The 17,375-nt window shown below is 35.8% G+C and overlaps 1 protein-coding gene across 3 annotated transcripts; it reads right to left on the bottom strand.

Moving 5' to 3' along the window:
* Positions 1–1,194: 1,194 nt before the first annotated feature.
* Positions 1,195–13,514, bottom strand: LOC105033485 (uncharacterized). Of its 3 annotated transcripts, none has more exons than XM_073247008.1 (4): positions 13,160–13,514; positions 5,397–5,616; positions 2,293–2,408; positions 1,195–1,720 (listed from the first exon to the last, which is right to left on the bottom strand). In XM_073247008.1, exons 2-4 carry the CDS (start codon positions 5,499–5,501, stop codon positions 1,378–1,380), a joined length of 564 nt encoding a protein of 187 aa, XP_073103109.1. In that variant the 5' UTR covers positions 5,502–5,616; positions 13,160–13,514; the 3' UTR covers positions 1,195–1,377. The 3 variants fall into 3 exon arrangements, with proteins under 3 accessions (XP_073103109.1, XP_010906617.1, XP_010906616.1); XM_010908315.4 differs by having other exon boundaries at positions 5,397–5,570; XM_010908314.3 differs by lacking the exon at positions 13,160–13,514 and adding an exon at positions 10,431–10,575 and having other exon boundaries at positions 5,397–5,570.
* Positions 13,515–17,375: the final 3,861 nt, after the last annotated feature.

Raw genomic sequence — 17,375 nt, 5'->3', positions numbered from 1 at the left:
CGTCTTGAAAAATCTAATCCTTTAAAGAAAGTTCCTTGGGGTGCCAATTGGATTAGGCCAGGTCGATATAAATCCATTCAAAAATTTATCAATCTAAATATAACCTATTTAATTTAAGGTATGTTGGGACCATTGAGATCAAAATCCTATAGGAATCATCAGTTTGGGCCAATACAATCACTTAAATCAGATTGAGCTAAGCCTATCTTTATAAATACACAAAGAACCATTATAATGAACTGACTCGAATCTCATAGGGAGATTTTCTTTTCACCCAACAGATTTTTTTTCTTTCTATAAGATTCAGGCCAGTCCGTTGTAATGTTTCTTTAAATATTTATAAAATAGATTTAATCGAGCCTCATTTAAATAGTTGTATTAGTCTAAACCCATAATTTTTATAAAATTTTAAGCTCAATCATCCAAACAAACTTTAAATCGATCAAAAATTTGGATATAAATAATACCTATATATTAAATAGGTAACTTGACACGACCCATATAATTCGTTTATTAAACAGATTAAGTTAAATGGGCCAAACAGATTAAGTTGATTTTTAATAGATTAGATAAATTTAAACAGATAAAATGGGTTGGGTTAAATTGGCCTCGAAAAGATTGTGAATAAATAAAACAGATTTTAAATAGATTAAATTGATCATATTATAATCAAACCTAATTATTAAATCAAAATGGGTTAAACAGATCAAAGATGTAACATTGAACCCCATCCATATAATAAAAAAAAATTTAGATGAGTCGATTCATTTATGATCTAAATCTATTTATATCAAAACTCAAATATGCTAAAAATGGATCCTTTGCCGGCAAGGTTGACAGGTCAGATTATAAATTGCCGTCTCTACCCTCGATGGACATTGCCAAAGACACCACACGGAGCAGAGTCCTAATTTCTCCCATATATATATATATATATATATATATATATATATATATATATATATATATATATATATCTGTGTGTGTGTGTGTGAGAGAGAGAGAGAGAGAGAGAGAGAGAGAGAGAGATGATATGAGCCGTGGCTTTGATTTTGTTCAGGAGTATTCCAACATTCTGCGGTTCTTTTTTCCTGAAAGGAAACAAAATTGCCTTTTAACTTTTAGCAAGAAAAATTACCAAAAAGCAAGATCGAGAATAGAAAAATTATACTTTCCAAGGCTCCTCCAGCCACCTTTTAGTTACAAACTGGAACATTGAGCTGGGCAAACTGACCTTTGTTCATGAATATCTGATGTTAAAATGTAGTCACAGCAACAATGAATTCAGCTATGAAAAATACATCACCACTACTTCAAGTTTCTACCAACATTCTACATTCAGTTGATGAACAAATATTAAACTGCACTACAAATTCATCATGCATTTGAATTGCTAGATGATAGCGCACCATCATCTAATACAAGTGGAGGGTGGCTACAAAAACCTTTTGTAACAATTTCTCCTCTTTGCATGCTCATGTGGAGGGCTCTCTTCCTCGATGATGATTTAGACATTATTTCCTTGACCTTCTGCCCACCCTCTTTATTTTCTTTCACCTCCTGTGACTGCTGTGCAAGACTGGTTGGAGGTGGTGGCACATCACGGCCACTCAGCTGGCAGTAAACTCTCTCTACAGTTTCACTGATCTCCTTCCCCAAGCCCCCGTCATCAAGAATCAGCTCCCAAACAGCTTTTGCAGCCTTCTCAAGAACTGGCATTCTGCAAACTTGCATAATTGCATACATATTAACATTTCTTTTATCAAGTGCAAACACATGAATTCATGAAGATTTTTTTTTTTTTTTTTTTAAGTGACGTTCAAAAAAGAGACTAGAAAAACTGAAATATAACCTCAATATTGTGCAATTTCCTTTTTACAGCAAAACATATCAAAGAAAAACAATCATTTTTCATAGCATACAAAAACTGATTGTTTGCACTATTTTTTGGCCTCCTGAACACAAGCCCAGAAGACATATTTTAACTATAACTGACACACTCCCAAGTCAACATAAAGATACAAAACTATTCTTATTTAGATCACCAGCTAGTGGATACAAATGGAGATGATTTCTATAAAATGAAACTAATAGCTTCCCGAATCACATGTTCTCGTCCTCCATTTTGAAAGAAAATTATAGCTAGACATATGTTTCGATCAAATACATTTCCTCAATAAAAGAAAAATGAAAAAAAGAGGATAATTGCCCCTTTTCTTCGAATTTTTAATGCTGGGCATATAGTTTAATGAAATGGAATTTTCTGATACAATAAGAAATGCTATTACTCACTCAAGCTCTTGCCGGAGTGCATCAAACAATTCCCTCTTCGTCTTTTTCTCTGCACCAGGGATATTAAGAACCCTACTTTGCTCCACCATTCTGATTGTATTATTTTTTAATTCTTCCTGCATCGAAATGCCAAACAGATTTAAGAAAATTACATCAATGTGGCTGTTGATCTATTATTTTTTTTTTGAGCTGTTGCGCTAGTTTCTATGGTGTAATCAAGAAGAAATGCAATAAGTTTTTTGCAAACACAACTGAAGCAACGTTCTGAATATTCAACTGCCGGAGCCAAAACAGTTTAGCTAAAAACATTGGGCTCGGGCCTGCATGCCCAGTTCGAACTGTCAAAGTATCAAGAGAAGTGGCTGAATGTCATCAACCGAGGAAGAAATACAAGATTTATTGGCAGTTTGATAGGTGTTTTCGTAAAATTTACAAACCATGCTAAGATGGAATTGACCTGTAAACATGGGTAAGCCAAAGCCTCAGAACTAGCCCTTTAATGGTGCCTTTATAATTTGCTCAATATAGAGCCAAACTTGGCTAGCTGGGGACTAGCTAGCCTAAGATTGAATGGAAACCAACAGCAATCACCACCATGTAGAAAACTCACAGAGACAATCTTCCCCTAAAATCTGTCTCCATTCTGTTCAATCAAGCCCCATTTTCCCGCTGTAACCCTCTACACTCCCACAGCACCAAGACAAAAGAACCTTAGTGCAAGATATATGGCGTAGCAGAAAAAGTTTCCTATCACTATCATGCCTACCTACCTTAAGGCTTGAGCCATCTCATCTGCGGTGTTCATGGCTTTAGTTTCAAAGCAAAGAGGACTTGATGAAGGTTCTTACTATGTTCCAAAGTAAGATAATGGAAAAGTTGTTGTTGGCATGATAGTGGGGGAAAAATCATCTTAGTTCAGTGACAAATGATAAAATGCTAATTCTAGGTCTGCTTCCAAAACCTTCCTCGGACATACTTCACTGTCATTGCATTCTGCATGGGTGCTCAATTGGGACAGCCATTTTTATCATAACATCTGCTACCATAATCTCATCTTGGTGCACTTTTGCTTTTGTTTCTGGTTAGGTGGACCTCCTGCATCTGTCAGAGGAGTGGAAGTCAGTGCCAAGCTATGTGCTTTTATCCACCCCCTTGTTATCATCATGGGAATGTATGTGGGTATCATAATGAATGCAGCAAGAGATGCCAGTGGCTACAGCATGGTGCTAGTGCCAACTTGAGAGCTGCACATAAAGGGAACATGGTTCTCAAAATAGCCAAGAGGAAAAAACATGTAACAAATGTTTCAGGTGTCTCATTGAGTGCTCTTGGCTAACCATGAGAGGAGACAGATGGTACAACTCAAGAGATGCTTGTGGCTGTTTTGATAGGGAGATAAGGATTTAATGTCTCCTAGAAAAATTATTAGTTCAGGCAGAAACTGATAATGAAGTATACAATGTAAGCTAGCACAAGACGCTTTCATTAGCACATTAATAAACAAAACAAGTTAATAAACAACTCATGGGTGATATATGGGATGCCAATGACTTTGTAATTGGGTCATGGCGGAAAATCTGTTGTTGATGCCACTTGAATCTATGGACAACAAAACATGTTATTAGTGTAACTTCAAAAACTCAAGTGGGTCAAAATAGCATGCTGGATTACTGATGACTCAGATCTTGTTTTTAATACATTAACAAACAAGACCTAAGGTAGGATGGGCATGTATAACAAATATACAAGGAGGTTTTGGTGAACAGAATCTTTGCCAAAATGTTTAGTAATACCTAAGTATCATGGATAGGAGTTGCGATAGAGAATTTGGGAAAGCTTGCAATCATATAAGTTGAAGCACCTAATAATAATGATGGATAAATGAGGATTTAATAAAACCAACTACCTATTGTCAGAACATGGCTCCATAGTTATGGACTTATGGTTATGATCTCGATACATAGGAGATGCACGAGCTGTCAAGATGTAAGGATGATGAGTCTCCCAAATAATTTAATAAATTTTAGTTTTGATGAACTTGATCCAATGCCCTTGGACAAATAAGCTTGAAAGACTTTATCAAGGCCTTTGCTTAGTTGCTTAAAAACATTATTTCTCAATCTCTATGTATAACATCTATCTTAGCTACCATCTAATTACAACATGTCCAACTAGCAATGGAGGGAGCGAACCAAGGTCATCTGGAATGGAAGCCTTCTATCTTCACAAACTTGTCTTCAAGGAGACTGCTGCCACTGAGTGGGTTAAGGAATTGATGAGGATTTGAACATTTGCTTTCCAACATTAGGTCCAACAACACTTAAGAAACTAGTGTCATATGAGCTAAGATCTATTTCAAAACTTCAAAAAGGCAGAGTATAAGTGATCTTCAATTTAAATAAATATAGGTTAATTAAACAATAATGCAAGCATGTGAAAAGAGGGGGGAAAATCAATGGGTTGGATCTTCACAAAAAATTCCAATAAAGTTTATTGCATTTATTTTTTTCATGTTCAAGGCTAGTTTTCCTCAAAAAAGGAAAAAAAAAATAGAAGAAGAAAAGAAAGGTTCAGAGGCTAGCCTGGATGCCCCTTAGCCAATTCATCCAATAGTAGAGATGCTCACTTTTCTGCTTTGGCCTAACAATTGAATCCCACATTGCGCTGGGAGACGTTCCTTTTTTTCTCCTTTGGTGGGGAGGGTTCAGGGGTTCATCTGCCTTTTTGCGGTTCTATAAAGTCGATAATCATGGTCATAAGCAATTTTTTCCATTTGTCAATTATTGTGGTTGATAAAATCCATGATCATGATCACACATAAAGCCTTTCCTAATGTCCCGACTATTATCTCCTACATATTCAAAAAAAGATTACATGCTTTCCACAATATTTAGTTCTCTGGTACAGCAATGACAGGCACTAGTTTTACTAGTTAAAAGGTTAAATTCATGTACTCTCCCTTTAGGTAAATACCATGATAAAACCAATACATACCTCATAATAAGAAACTAAGGCTCCATCCGTCAAAAAGGAAAAAAAAAATTGAAATGTCTTTGCATTGAATATTGAATTTCAATAAGCAAAGTTGGGATTGATGGACTTACATTGGCTTTTAGCTCATTAACAATCTTCAGTCTAATGGCATCAAATGTGCCATCACTCATTAAAGATTCAAGTACGTCTTTCGGTGTCACCACATGAGAACCCATGATACCTATACAAAATATCTGCACCTCCTTTACCTCAAGCAAACTGATAACACTGTCTTAAACTTTCACCTACAACAGCAGTTTGCCAGGTTGATCACCAGAGAAGCACAAGGAGCTATTTCACAAAATAATGATAAATTTAACAAATGCTTATTCTGAAAGACAGAACACCATATAGAACAAATCCAACTCCAACACACTAAAGTATTTGAAAAGAAATAGGAACATGTTAACAAGGGAAAATGTCTGGTATTCAATAAAATTAAGGAGCAAGTTTCAAAACTCAGAATATACTAATAAAATAATGAACTGGTTATGAAATAGGCCATAGATTTTATTAAAAATTGCTTTTCATGGATAAAGTGCAATACAATTAAGAAAAGGTATCCTCTAGCCCAAAAAAATCAAGTATAATAGTTCAATACTAAATGATATGAAGAATATTGTCACTGGGGCCATAGGTAAGGATATAAGCAAATAGAGATTGAGCGACTCAAGCCTAGCTCAAGCTCAGCTCATTTTGTAAATGATCAAAGCTAGAGCTAGTTTATCTAATTTTGAAACTAAATTCAAGCTGCTCACAAACAGCTAATTTAAGAGATCTAGTAAGAACATGAGCTCATATACATACAAAATAACACAAATGTAGATGTAGATGTACACATCTATATCTATATATATAATATATTAAAGGTGAGTCCAGAGCTCTCCTAGCGCGCCACATGTCGAGCTATGGACTCTCCATAATGGTTTTTTTTTTCCCAGCAGCAGCAGCACCTTTTTTTTCTTTTCTTTTTCTTCGAACCCTTCCCGAACCCTAGCAAACGCCCATCTCCTCCCCGCTCTCCTCACTGCCACCTCCCACCAATCTCCGCAGTCGCCTTCCTCCCCATCATCACCGGTGTCGACCTTCCCCCTCCAATCTCCCTCAAGTGCTTTCCTTCCCACAGATCTCCGAAAAAGAGAGACACCAACTAGGTTTCTATTGAAGCATTACAATCTATTTATGATAGTTTAATGCAATAATATGTATTATATATATAATGGTTATATAGCAAACAAAGAGATAGCTAATAAAATATTTGATGATTTAAACTATAAGTTCTACATATTAATTTTTTTCGATTTTCTCCAATATCTTGTAAGTATATATTTTTGAGCTAACTTTCATAATTACATGTCCACATTATAGTTGAAATGCATAATTCTCTATATAAATTATATTAGATTATAACAATTATATTATTAAAATAAATTTTATATAAAAACAATAAATAAAATAATATATAATATATTAATGATTTATTTCAATATGAGCTCAAATAAGACAAGCAAACCAACAACCAAAAATTTGATTTGTGGCCCACGTTGTAATAACTTCATCATTTTTGTCTCTTATTAATACAATATTAATAATATAAAACTACTTGATAGAAAAATAATTTCATTATTTTGCATTGGATTAAATAATCTTTAATTATGAATTTTATATTTTTGATAGAAAATTATAAATTTTGTAGTAGGTTCGAAATATCTTTTTATTTTAAAGTTAGTTTTAAATATTTACATTTGTTTTAGAAAATAATATCATTGTTTTCTAATGATAAATAAAAATTTCAAAGGGGGGCATAAGTTGAGGATATTGTTTTTTCCAAAACATATTTTTGGTATATTCTAAAATGTTCAACTAAACCAAGAATCTGGTAGTGCATAGATGAAAGAAAATTAAAAAAAATTAAAATTCTAGGCCAAACCAAAAGAATAGGCTTTTTGGTAATTAAAAGAATAGACTTAAGTTGGGAATAAGTGATGATGGAATCATTTCAAGTTTTCAACACTATATGGGTGATATGGTGGGTACTTGATTTGCTTACTGCTGAAGCCTAATAAGAGAAGAAGAAAGAGGGGCACAGGTGATTTGGCAATATTTCTTGGATATTGTTGGTTGCACATAAAGAGAAAATTGGCCAATCTTCTAGCTTAATAGAGACATTCACCACCTGCCATAGAAAGATTCGGGGAGAAGGAATACAGTTTCTTTATTCATTTCGTGGTGTCGGGGGCGTCTCTCCCATCAATATCCAATATTGATGAATATTAAGATTGAAAAATAAAAATACCTTGCAAACCAATTATGGATGTTAACATCTCATAATTAGGTTAATGCATAAGCCTCAAAATGTAAGTTTCTTCTCTCTCTCTCTCTCTCTCTCTCTCTCTCTCTTTTGGGGTGGAGGGGGGAGTCTTTTGGGTGACTCTACTCTAGGTCCATATAGTTTTGCTTAAATATGGCAGAAAGAAGGGACAAGCACAACAGAGTGGAAGTTGAGAACAAACAGTTGAGAGGAGGGAGGACAGTATGTTCAACCGGAGGGGGGAAGCTGGGGGAAATGGGCCAATGATCTCCATGTGCCAATTATATTGGAAGAGTACGAAGCTAGGGAGTATGATCTCCCCATCATCCATCTAGTCCCACCACTGGAGCCAAAGCAAACTCTAGCTAAGCCCATTTACCAAGGTTATGTTGGCATCACTGTCAGTTTTTGTTTTCAAACCTAAAAACAGAACAATGTTCTTTCTTAATTCAGACAATAAATACAGGTTTGGAAGTCACTGGTGTTTTTTGTTTTTCATAATAAAAAGCAAAAAAAAAAATGTTCGGTATGCATGAAATAAAAATTCATATATAGATGTATTTCTCCACCATTTTATCAAACCTGGTCATTCTACTAAAACATAAAATTTATATGTTATACAAATAAATTTCATATGTATTTTGTAAGGAATCTACTTCAATGATCATTGAAGATATTATAGAAAGCTAACCATGCTTTAGTAATGTATGTCCATAAAAACATCAAAAAGTCTAGATGCAAGTCCAAATGAAACTTCAAATCATATATAGTTCTCTTTGATTCTTCCTTTCCTATATAACATTTGCTATGTTATCTTGAACTTAGGTGGCCATACGACACGATCAACTTTCTGTCACATTTACTCGAATCTGCTCTTGCAGTGTAAATCAACATATGCAAAACTAAAACCAACAACACTTATCCAATATAGAGCGTGAATAGTTATATCCGAGGTTTTAAATCCCGTAGGACCAAGGTGTTCTGGTTTCTGCACGGAACGGGACGTCCTGTTGTCCCGTTCTGTCCCGACAACAGTCTCGATCATGCATCCCAGTGGATATCCTCCATCTTTCTTTCCTTCTTCTTTTCTTTTTTTTTCTTTTTTCTTTTTTCTTTCTTTCTTCTTTTCTTCCTTTTTCTCTACTTTCTTTACCCTCCTTTTTCTTTCCTTTTCTTCTCCCTTCCTTTTTTTTTATTTTTCTTCTTCTTTCCTTTTATTTTTCCCGTTTTCTTCATCTTTCCTTCATTTCCTTCTTCTCTCCCTGCAAGGATGGGTTTCAGAGTCCTAAGCCCGTCCCGATCCTGTTTTCTCACAGAAACAAGATGGGACGGCTGGGATGCCCCCCATCCTGCAGGGATATAAAACCTTAGTTATATCCTCTAAACATATCTATAATATAAGAAGCTAGCTATTCTAAGACCGAAAGAACGTGCAGGTGCCTACATAAAACAATAGCTGCATTCTTATGTCAAAGCTCAAATCAAATAATCATAAATATTCCCTTAATTCGAAATATGTATGTAAATTTACATACACAAAAAGTTTAAAAAAATCAAATAAACCACAAGTTTAGCAACTCAAACAACATGTATTTTGTAACACCTATATTCAGATTCAACTTTTAAAGCTTTTTATTCGAGTCATGAGCAACTAAATCACCGGCAATCTCCCAATCAAATCTAGATTGAAAAATATACATCAAAGAAATATTTTACTATTTCAGTCCTCGATATCAAGTATACATAAATAATACAGAAAAATCATATTTTCATGAGACCATCCTAATGAACAAAAATAATAAACAGAGAAAAGGATATTGTGATTGGAACTTACCATCATGATTCACCTTTTTCCCCTGAATTCTTTATACTTTCCAATGTAAAACTTATGCTCTCTTTCTAAATTAGTATAAGATCTTTTTCGATCTAAGGGTGCGAAATGTCCTTAGATCATTAACAAGAATTATAAAACAAGAATAAAACACATTCACAAGCAAATTAAAATAGCAAATACATTAAAGAAATAATCAAACATTTCAACAAAATTTACATGGGATGGAAGCCAGGCTTTCTAGATAGTAGGAAAGACAAGCAACAAATAAATGGTAACAACTACAATAACTGCCCTTAAGGAAAGACTGAAAAGAACAGGATGGGAAAGAGAAGAATGGGAGGGAAAAAAGAGGAAGGAGTCTGGTTGAATAAGATTTTCCTTTCTTTTTCTTCAAAGGGAGGGAATGGAGGAGAGGGGAAGAAGAGGAGGACTGGATCTTGGCCTATATCGGTTGAGAGACTAGATTTATGCCAAATCTGGCCATGGCTAGACGAAGAGGAAGAGATCTAGGGTTAGCAATGTGTTAGAGTGTAGATTTGTACTTGACTTAGCAAGGTTGTCCAAATAATAGGAAATGAGTAATTAACAAAGAGTAAAAAAGTACAATAGTAATTGTTGAAGGAAGGAAAGAAGGGGAAGGGAAAGAAAAAAAATGGAAAGAGAACAAGAGGCAGGAATGTGGTTGAATAGGATTTTTCTTTCACTTTTCTCAAAGGGAGGGAATGGAGGATGTGATATGTGGCCTATATGGGTTGAGAGACCTGATACATCCTAGATGGGACCATGTTTGGTTGAGTATAAAGAATGGAGTGAAAAGGAGGGAGAGAAGAAGAGGAGTTGAACTAGGGTTGGCAGTGGATAAGGCCCAGAGTTGAACCAGATCTAACCACAATTGGAGAGGAAGAAGGAAACGAGGAGGAGAAGAGAGAGAAAAAGGAAAAAGAAGAGAAGAAAGCATACCTTGATGCTAGCAGTTAGCCAAAGAGATGGAAATAGTAGAAAATTTCCCCCTTGTGTAAGCTCAAAGGAACCTCACCATCACCATGAAGAACTTCATAGGAGTGGAGTTGGGAAAGAGAAGCAAATAGGAGTGGTAAAGAGGAGATGGGGCATTGAACATTATCAAAAATGAGTCGTGGTTGCACTAGAAAACAAAAACCGTTCACAAGTTTCTTTTCACAAAAGTGAATGCACTTTTAGTCAACTTTCATTTTTCTCAAAAACCGGGACTGTATTTTCAAAATAGAAACAAAATGTCTTACCAAACATCTTTATTGCCTTGGTTTTCTAGTTTTACATTTAAAAAATAATTAAAAAAAAAAAAAAAGACACCCATAGAATGGATACCAAACAGGTGCTCAACAAGCAAGTTGAATTTGTGACAAATTTCCAAGCCAAAAATGAGCTGCTTAAAAAGACAAGAAGAGCTCATTTGTTTGACAGTCCTAATTGCAAGTAAACTAGGTTTTCAACCAAAACAAAAGGATTAGGGCTTGACTTAAAGGCCATGTTAATGGGACAGGGAGAGTTTTGGTGAAGAAGGGTGAGAGGAACCCTCATAATTCAATTCCAGAGGAAAGGAAGTAGTATTTTAAGCAACAAAAGTCTTTTTTTTTTTTGCAATCAAATTTCACTATTTTTACATGAAAATTTAAATAAAATATTGAAGAAGCAACAACTAGACAGGAAAGAGAAGAACTCTTCCTTCACAAGGGTTAGAGATGATAAAAGTCACAATAGAGAGGAAGAAAATTATTGGGATATAAATGGGGCTGAGAACCGTTTAGAAATGGTATAAAACAAAAAATAAGCCCATTTTAGGAGTTTGAAAGGTTTCCTACAGTTGAATGGACCCAAAGTGCATGGACTTTGATACGAAAAGTTGCAAATGGATTGTAAAAAAAAAAATGCAAGTACTATATAAAAACTTACAAGAGTTTGGATTAGAATAGTAGACTTGTTTTTGAGTTTGAGTTGTAGCTGGAATCTTATTTCTCCCCCATGTTCAATTCAGGTTTAAACTACTATCATTCAACTGTAGCCCCTGTAATAATTTCTTCCATGTATTCCTAATATTCCATAGCCATGTAGAATACTTCGAGCTTCTTTCGTGATTAAAGGTAGGTCTGCACGGTCAAAATAGAATGACATGGATGGTGAGAAAGATAATATGAGGGTCTCTCAAGGTTGGGACCTCCCTATTGTCACATAGCTCTAGGTTTGTCTTCAAGGTGGGGGAGGGGGGTGTTGGAGGGGAAGGAAGGATTCTCTAGGACCTCTGACTGGCAGATTCACTTGCATCATTTATTCACTCTAATTTTATCACCTATGCAAGTGGAAGTTGTAGTTTGGAGAGGCAAAAGAAACATAAGATGTTCTTGAGTAAAAGCAAAGGGCCCTCTCGATCTTAGATCAAACAAGAACTTCTCATTGAGAGAAGAATTTCTGAAAATTGACTTTTTTTAAAATACTTTTTGGAGAGTTATCATCGGGCTGCTCTTTGTTTTGCCACTGGAGCTATGGTTTTATTCTCTAGTGTGGGTAGTTTTGGTTCATAACATCTAACATTTGTCTTCACTTAGTTTGCATTGGATGGTCAGCTTGATTCCTTTTATCCATCACCATCTCCCTCTAGATTGGAATTGATGTGGTTACATGCCAAGAGTGACGGACATTTTCTCCTCTGCTGCACGTGAGGTATTGTCCGCTCTGGACCGACGTGTGCCCGCTACAGGGAACCACAATCGCCGTCCCTCACGGTTTTACCCCGCAAAAGGCGTCTCACGTGGGTAAGAGAGAGTCTGCACTTTTAAGCAGTAGACACTCTTGACTGCAACCGATATGAGACTTTCGAGGTTAAATCTCCCGATGTCCGACCCACAACACAACCCTCTCCCAGTCAAGAGGGGACTGCGGCAAGTGCAGGGACGGGTTCCCCTACCTGGCACGTCATGATGTGGTTACGTACCAAGAGTGACGGATCTTCCCCCCTCCGCCGCACGTGAGATATTGTCCGTTCTGGACCGGCGTGTACCCGCTACAAGGAACCACAATCGCCGCCCCTCACGGTTTTGCCCCGCAAAAAGTGCCTCACGTGGATAAGAGGGAGTCCGCACTTTTAAGCAATAGACACTCTTGACTGCAACCGATATGGGACTTTCGAGGTTAAACCTCCCGATGCCCGACCCACAACAGGAATTATTAGTCTTTTTTATCACCTTTTCCGACTTAAACGGATCCCATCAACACTGCCTCTCATTTAAGCCCTCATTTATCTCATGGCATTTGCTTAGTCTACAATTGGGTTGCCTTACAACTTAAGATTTTCATCTCAATTTTTTTTCAATCAAAAAGCTTTCTTTTCCCAAGTAAATTCCGAAATAATGAGGAAAAAAGTTTTCTCCTACCAAAAAAAAAAAGGTACGAATACATTCACAAATATTTGTTCTTTCGAACTATTTGGAACTTCTTTTGTTGAATTACAAAGTTCCATCCTTAGTAAATGAATCGCAAATTTGAACTTACAATTACAACCGTGTAAAGTGGGATTCATCGGACGTAATGTCGCTTTGCCAGAAAAGAAATCCAACAAACCCAAAAAGATAGTTTTTTTCCAACAATATCCGAGGAGTTCCACCAGAAAACCAAAGAAAAGAAAGCAAGATTAGATCAAGAGGAGAAGAACTAACCAGATGAATCCTGCTATTATCTTCTCCAGGGGGTCAGAGATGCGACGAGGAAGGAGAGAACCCTCCCATGAGATCGATTCCCCACCACCTGTCCCCTTTCCGATTCCCTTCTTTTCCGCCGAGAGCTCCTCCACTTCCCCATATGTAATCCAACCGGCGACGAGTTCGGATCGGAGGCCAGACCAGATGACGGCGCCCCCAGTGGTGGTGGGGGACGCTGGTCGGACGGAGAACGACGGCCCGGCGGACGGAGAAGGGAACAAAGGAGACACCATTGATAATATTTTCTTTTTGGTGAAACATTGATAATATTAAGAGAGCATGCTCTTGGAATTTTTTTCATGCGTTTCGCTTCTGTTTGCAAAGGAAATAACGGAAGATATGCCATGTACCGTTTGGTGATGACTGGTCTAAGATCACGTTGATCCGAATCGGTGGTCTGGTCATCAGTGATTTCAAATGACTATATTTGATAAATTATGATTTAGTAATTAAAAATTTTGGATATCTATAAGTAATATATTTAGTATTTTATAAAAATTCAATATCACTGATTATGTAATATTAAAATTATTTATAATATATTTCATAAAAATATATTTATTACTTATATATAATATATGATAAATAAAATATTACTATATTTATCAATATATTAACAATTAATAGATTCTATAACAATATATTTATTGGTCCTATAAATTATTAATTTCATAAGAATATATTAATTATTATTATAGAATTAATTTTTTTATTTATACTTATAATATATTATTTATTAATTTGAATATTTATTTTGATTAAAAAATAACATAAATAGAAGTAATATATTGAATATTTTTATTATATAAATATAAAATATAATGAGATATTGTTATTTTAATTTAAAATTATTATTGAATCATAATATGAAAATAATATGATTAATAATATATTATAATATAATATGTATCATAAGTATAATATATAATATCAAATATAATACAATATCATATATACAATATTGATATAATATATTAATGGTATATTGATATACCAATTTTTTTGTTAGATCGAGGAGTATTTTTATCCTTATATTTTAATTCAAGATTACTGTCTAAAGGCGATTTTGAATTTTCGATATCAGTAATGGATATCCCATCTAGAGCTGCAACTGGGCTCATATTGGCCCGAGGTCCATCGGATCGGCCCAATTTCAGGCCAGGCTTCGGATTAGGCCCGAAACAATTCAAACCAGGCTCAAGCTTAATTATGGAGCATGTTTATCTTTCGGATTGGGCTCGGATACACTTTTGATCTAGTCCGAACCCGAGTCAAAGCCAGAAGTCCCATCCGAATTATTTCCAAATCCCATGATGCATAACATGCTACGCAATTTTTTGTATTTCAACAATTCCCAATTGCACACCATCCACCGTGCATATGCTTCAGGATTTTCCCTGGTCGAATGCTTTCTCTCCATCTCTCTTAACTACCTCTAAGCCTCAGCCATCCCCAAAGATCCCCAAGGGCTCCCGGCATCCTGTTCACCTTGGTGTAGAAAGGCAAGATAGGCTCCATCTCACCACCGTCAATGGCCACCGCGCCACCATCATCGTCTCCAATGACCCCATCCTCATCGACATCCTCACCATAGCCCATAAATAGCGTCGACATCTCCATCTCTAAAGAAGCTTTCCTTCGAACAAAATATTCAAGAAAACCACAAGGCGACGCTCCCGCTGGGGCAAAAGAAGAGGGAGGAGATATAGAGGGAGAGAGAGAAAGAGCTATTATACTTTTTTTCTCCTCCTCCATCGTATCAGACTGTCATCTTCATCCTCATCTTGTCGAAATCCTTGTCCAATGGCAGAATCCAAAAGCAGCCACTCTATGATTCCATTGAGGAGCTATCCCAACTGTTGATCTCCCTATTGTTAGAAAATGCTACGATTTCGTACGTGTAGTTCAAAATTTTTTTTAAAAATCTAAACAGCAGAAATAAATAAATTAAAATAATTTTAATTTATTCACATACTAGATCAGATCTGAAAATCGTAGTAAGGATCTTGATACGAATAAGTGCCCACAATCTGAAATCTGAAACATAAAAACAAATGGTTAGAAAAATAAATGGAGATCAAATCTTCATACCTTGGATCTTGCGGATGTCCCGAGTTCTAATCGTAGTCACGTACGCATCCGATCTTTGCTGGTATCATACGAAACTGTCTGATCGGAGCATCGAGATCACCGGTGTGCTAGTACCTTGCAGATCTCGCTTCTCATTCTTGGATCTAGATCTCTTCTTCTAGATCTTGAAAAAGAGATCGCTGCACGAACTCTTTCGTGCAGATCCGACGGGATCTGAACCAGATCATCATGAAGAGAAGAAGAACCCTTCTTCTTCTCTTCTTCTCTCTTTTTTCTCTTCTTAGATCTGATCTCTATCAGATCTGAGCATTGGGAAGTAAGGGAGAAAGGGAAAGAGGCATTTGGGAGGAGAGAATGATGTAAGAAAAAAGCTCATCTACTATTACACGCACCCTCTTTCCCTCTTCTTATTTTTTTGTCGCACCAACTTATCATATCTCATGCACACCCACCTCTTAACGCCCTAAAAGATCAAATCCCCTTTGATCTAAGCCATTCAAAACCAAATCAAAGGTTGGAAGGGTGTTGAGATAAAGTTCATGCTGCAAGAAAGAAATCTCCACTCATTAGCGCACGTCCAGATTTTAAAAATTTTTTATTGCACAAAAATATGTCCTTAAAAATCCTAATTAGATAATTTTCATCTTATTTTGAATTATATTCAAATAAAAAAAATTGAAAGAAAAGAGAAATCCAAATAAGGTGGGGCGCCACCTATTGGCGCCCCCTCTCCTTCACACATGCAAAAATAAAAGGGGGCACGTTTTTATGCGCTCCCTCCCCTTCTTTTCATGATTTCTAGATAGAAAGTTTTATAGGATCAAGACTCTCTGAATCAAGGTTCATCTAGTTCAAATAGAGCCTCAATTGGGTTCAAATCGAGTCCAAAATGAGCCGAATCCGAAAAGACTGTCAAGCCTGATCCAATCAAGCCTGAAATTCAAATCTGATTTGGATAATTGAACTCAATTAATATTAAATTAAATTAAGTTTAATTAAATTAAATCTGATTTAAATTAATTAAGATTTAATTTATAATTTAATCAGTCTAAAAAAAATTACAACACTTATAATTAAGTCCCTGCGCTAACAATTAGCAGCTACCAAAACTGTAATGCTTATAAATTAGCAGTTTCTAAAATTCAAACTATCAATCTGATTGATAATTTGAATATGATCCAAGCTATTGATCAAGTCATACTCTTTTTGTATATGATCCCTCAGATTCTATTCTATCTGATAGTGAGACATATCGTGATCTCCATCACAGTATCATCGAAACTCTTTTCGATGGACTGAAATGATTCCAACTTACTTTAACAAAGATCGTTGATCCAAAAATGATCTTAGTGAGTTCTCACGATTCATCAGTGATATCTAGCAACATGTAATGGCAATCCAGTAGAACAAAAAAAAAGTTAACTCCTAAGTGCAGTTAACGTGTGATACAATTTCTCTATCGAGAGTCCCGACTTGACGGAGGTCATGGAGAACTCGTCAAACTCCATCATCAGTCATATGCTAGATTGGCTCGACTCAAGTTTATTTGTGAATCTTATGAAAACTTTTTTTCAGTATTCACACTTACTCTGGTAAGAGATTTTCTAAACTCAATCTTACGAATCGTATAGGACTTCTCCTTTTCTACCAAGATCGATAGATTCTATCTAAGTGCATTCTACTCCAGACAGCGAATCTGAATCTACATAGCCAACATACACAGTAAGGACCCATATGGCTAGGGATCAAAAAAATATATGGTCAAACTATGTAGCCTCGCTGTGAATAGCCAATACACTGCAGGTTAAAGAATCAGTCACACCACTGCAGCATTGAGAAAGATCACTAACGAGTGAGTAGACATCCAAGTGATTTTTCATATTAGTCACGCTCAGTGTAAGTTATTCTCTAACAACCACTTGCACTCTCATCCCAGTATTTTTACACCATAAACTCGAGACTCATCTGCCCTAAGAGAGGTGATCCGTGCATCAATCTTAAATGGATTGATCACTATCTTCCGTGACGATCCTTCGATCGAAAGTATTTAGAAATTAATCATTAGTGATGTATGTCTTAAATT

This window comes from Elaeis guineensis, chromosome 12 (genome assembly GCF_000442705.2).
Source record: "Elaeis guineensis isolate ETL-2024a chromosome 12, EG11, whole genome shotgun sequence".
In the NCBI taxonomy this organism is placed as follows: domain Eukaryota; kingdom Viridiplantae; phylum Streptophyta; class Magnoliopsida; order Arecales; family Arecaceae; genus Elaeis; species Elaeis guineensis.
The sequence above is the reverse complement of the archived record's forward strand: the minus strand, read 5'-3'. Positions and strand labels throughout refer to the sequence as shown.

Coding starts and splice junctions, on each gene's coding strand:
- LOC105033485 (XM_073247008.1), bottom strand. CDS start 5,501: ATGGGTTCTCATGTGGTGACACCGAAAGACGTACTTGAATCTTTAATG. Junction 2,409..5,396: donor TTAATGAGCTAAAAGCCAAT/GTAAGTCCATCA, acceptor ATTTCGATGCAG/GAAGAATTAAAAAATAATAC. Junction 1,721..2,292: donor GCACTCCGGCAAGAGCTTGA/GTGAGTAATAGC, acceptor GCAAGTTTGCAG/AATGCCAGTTCTTGAGAAGG.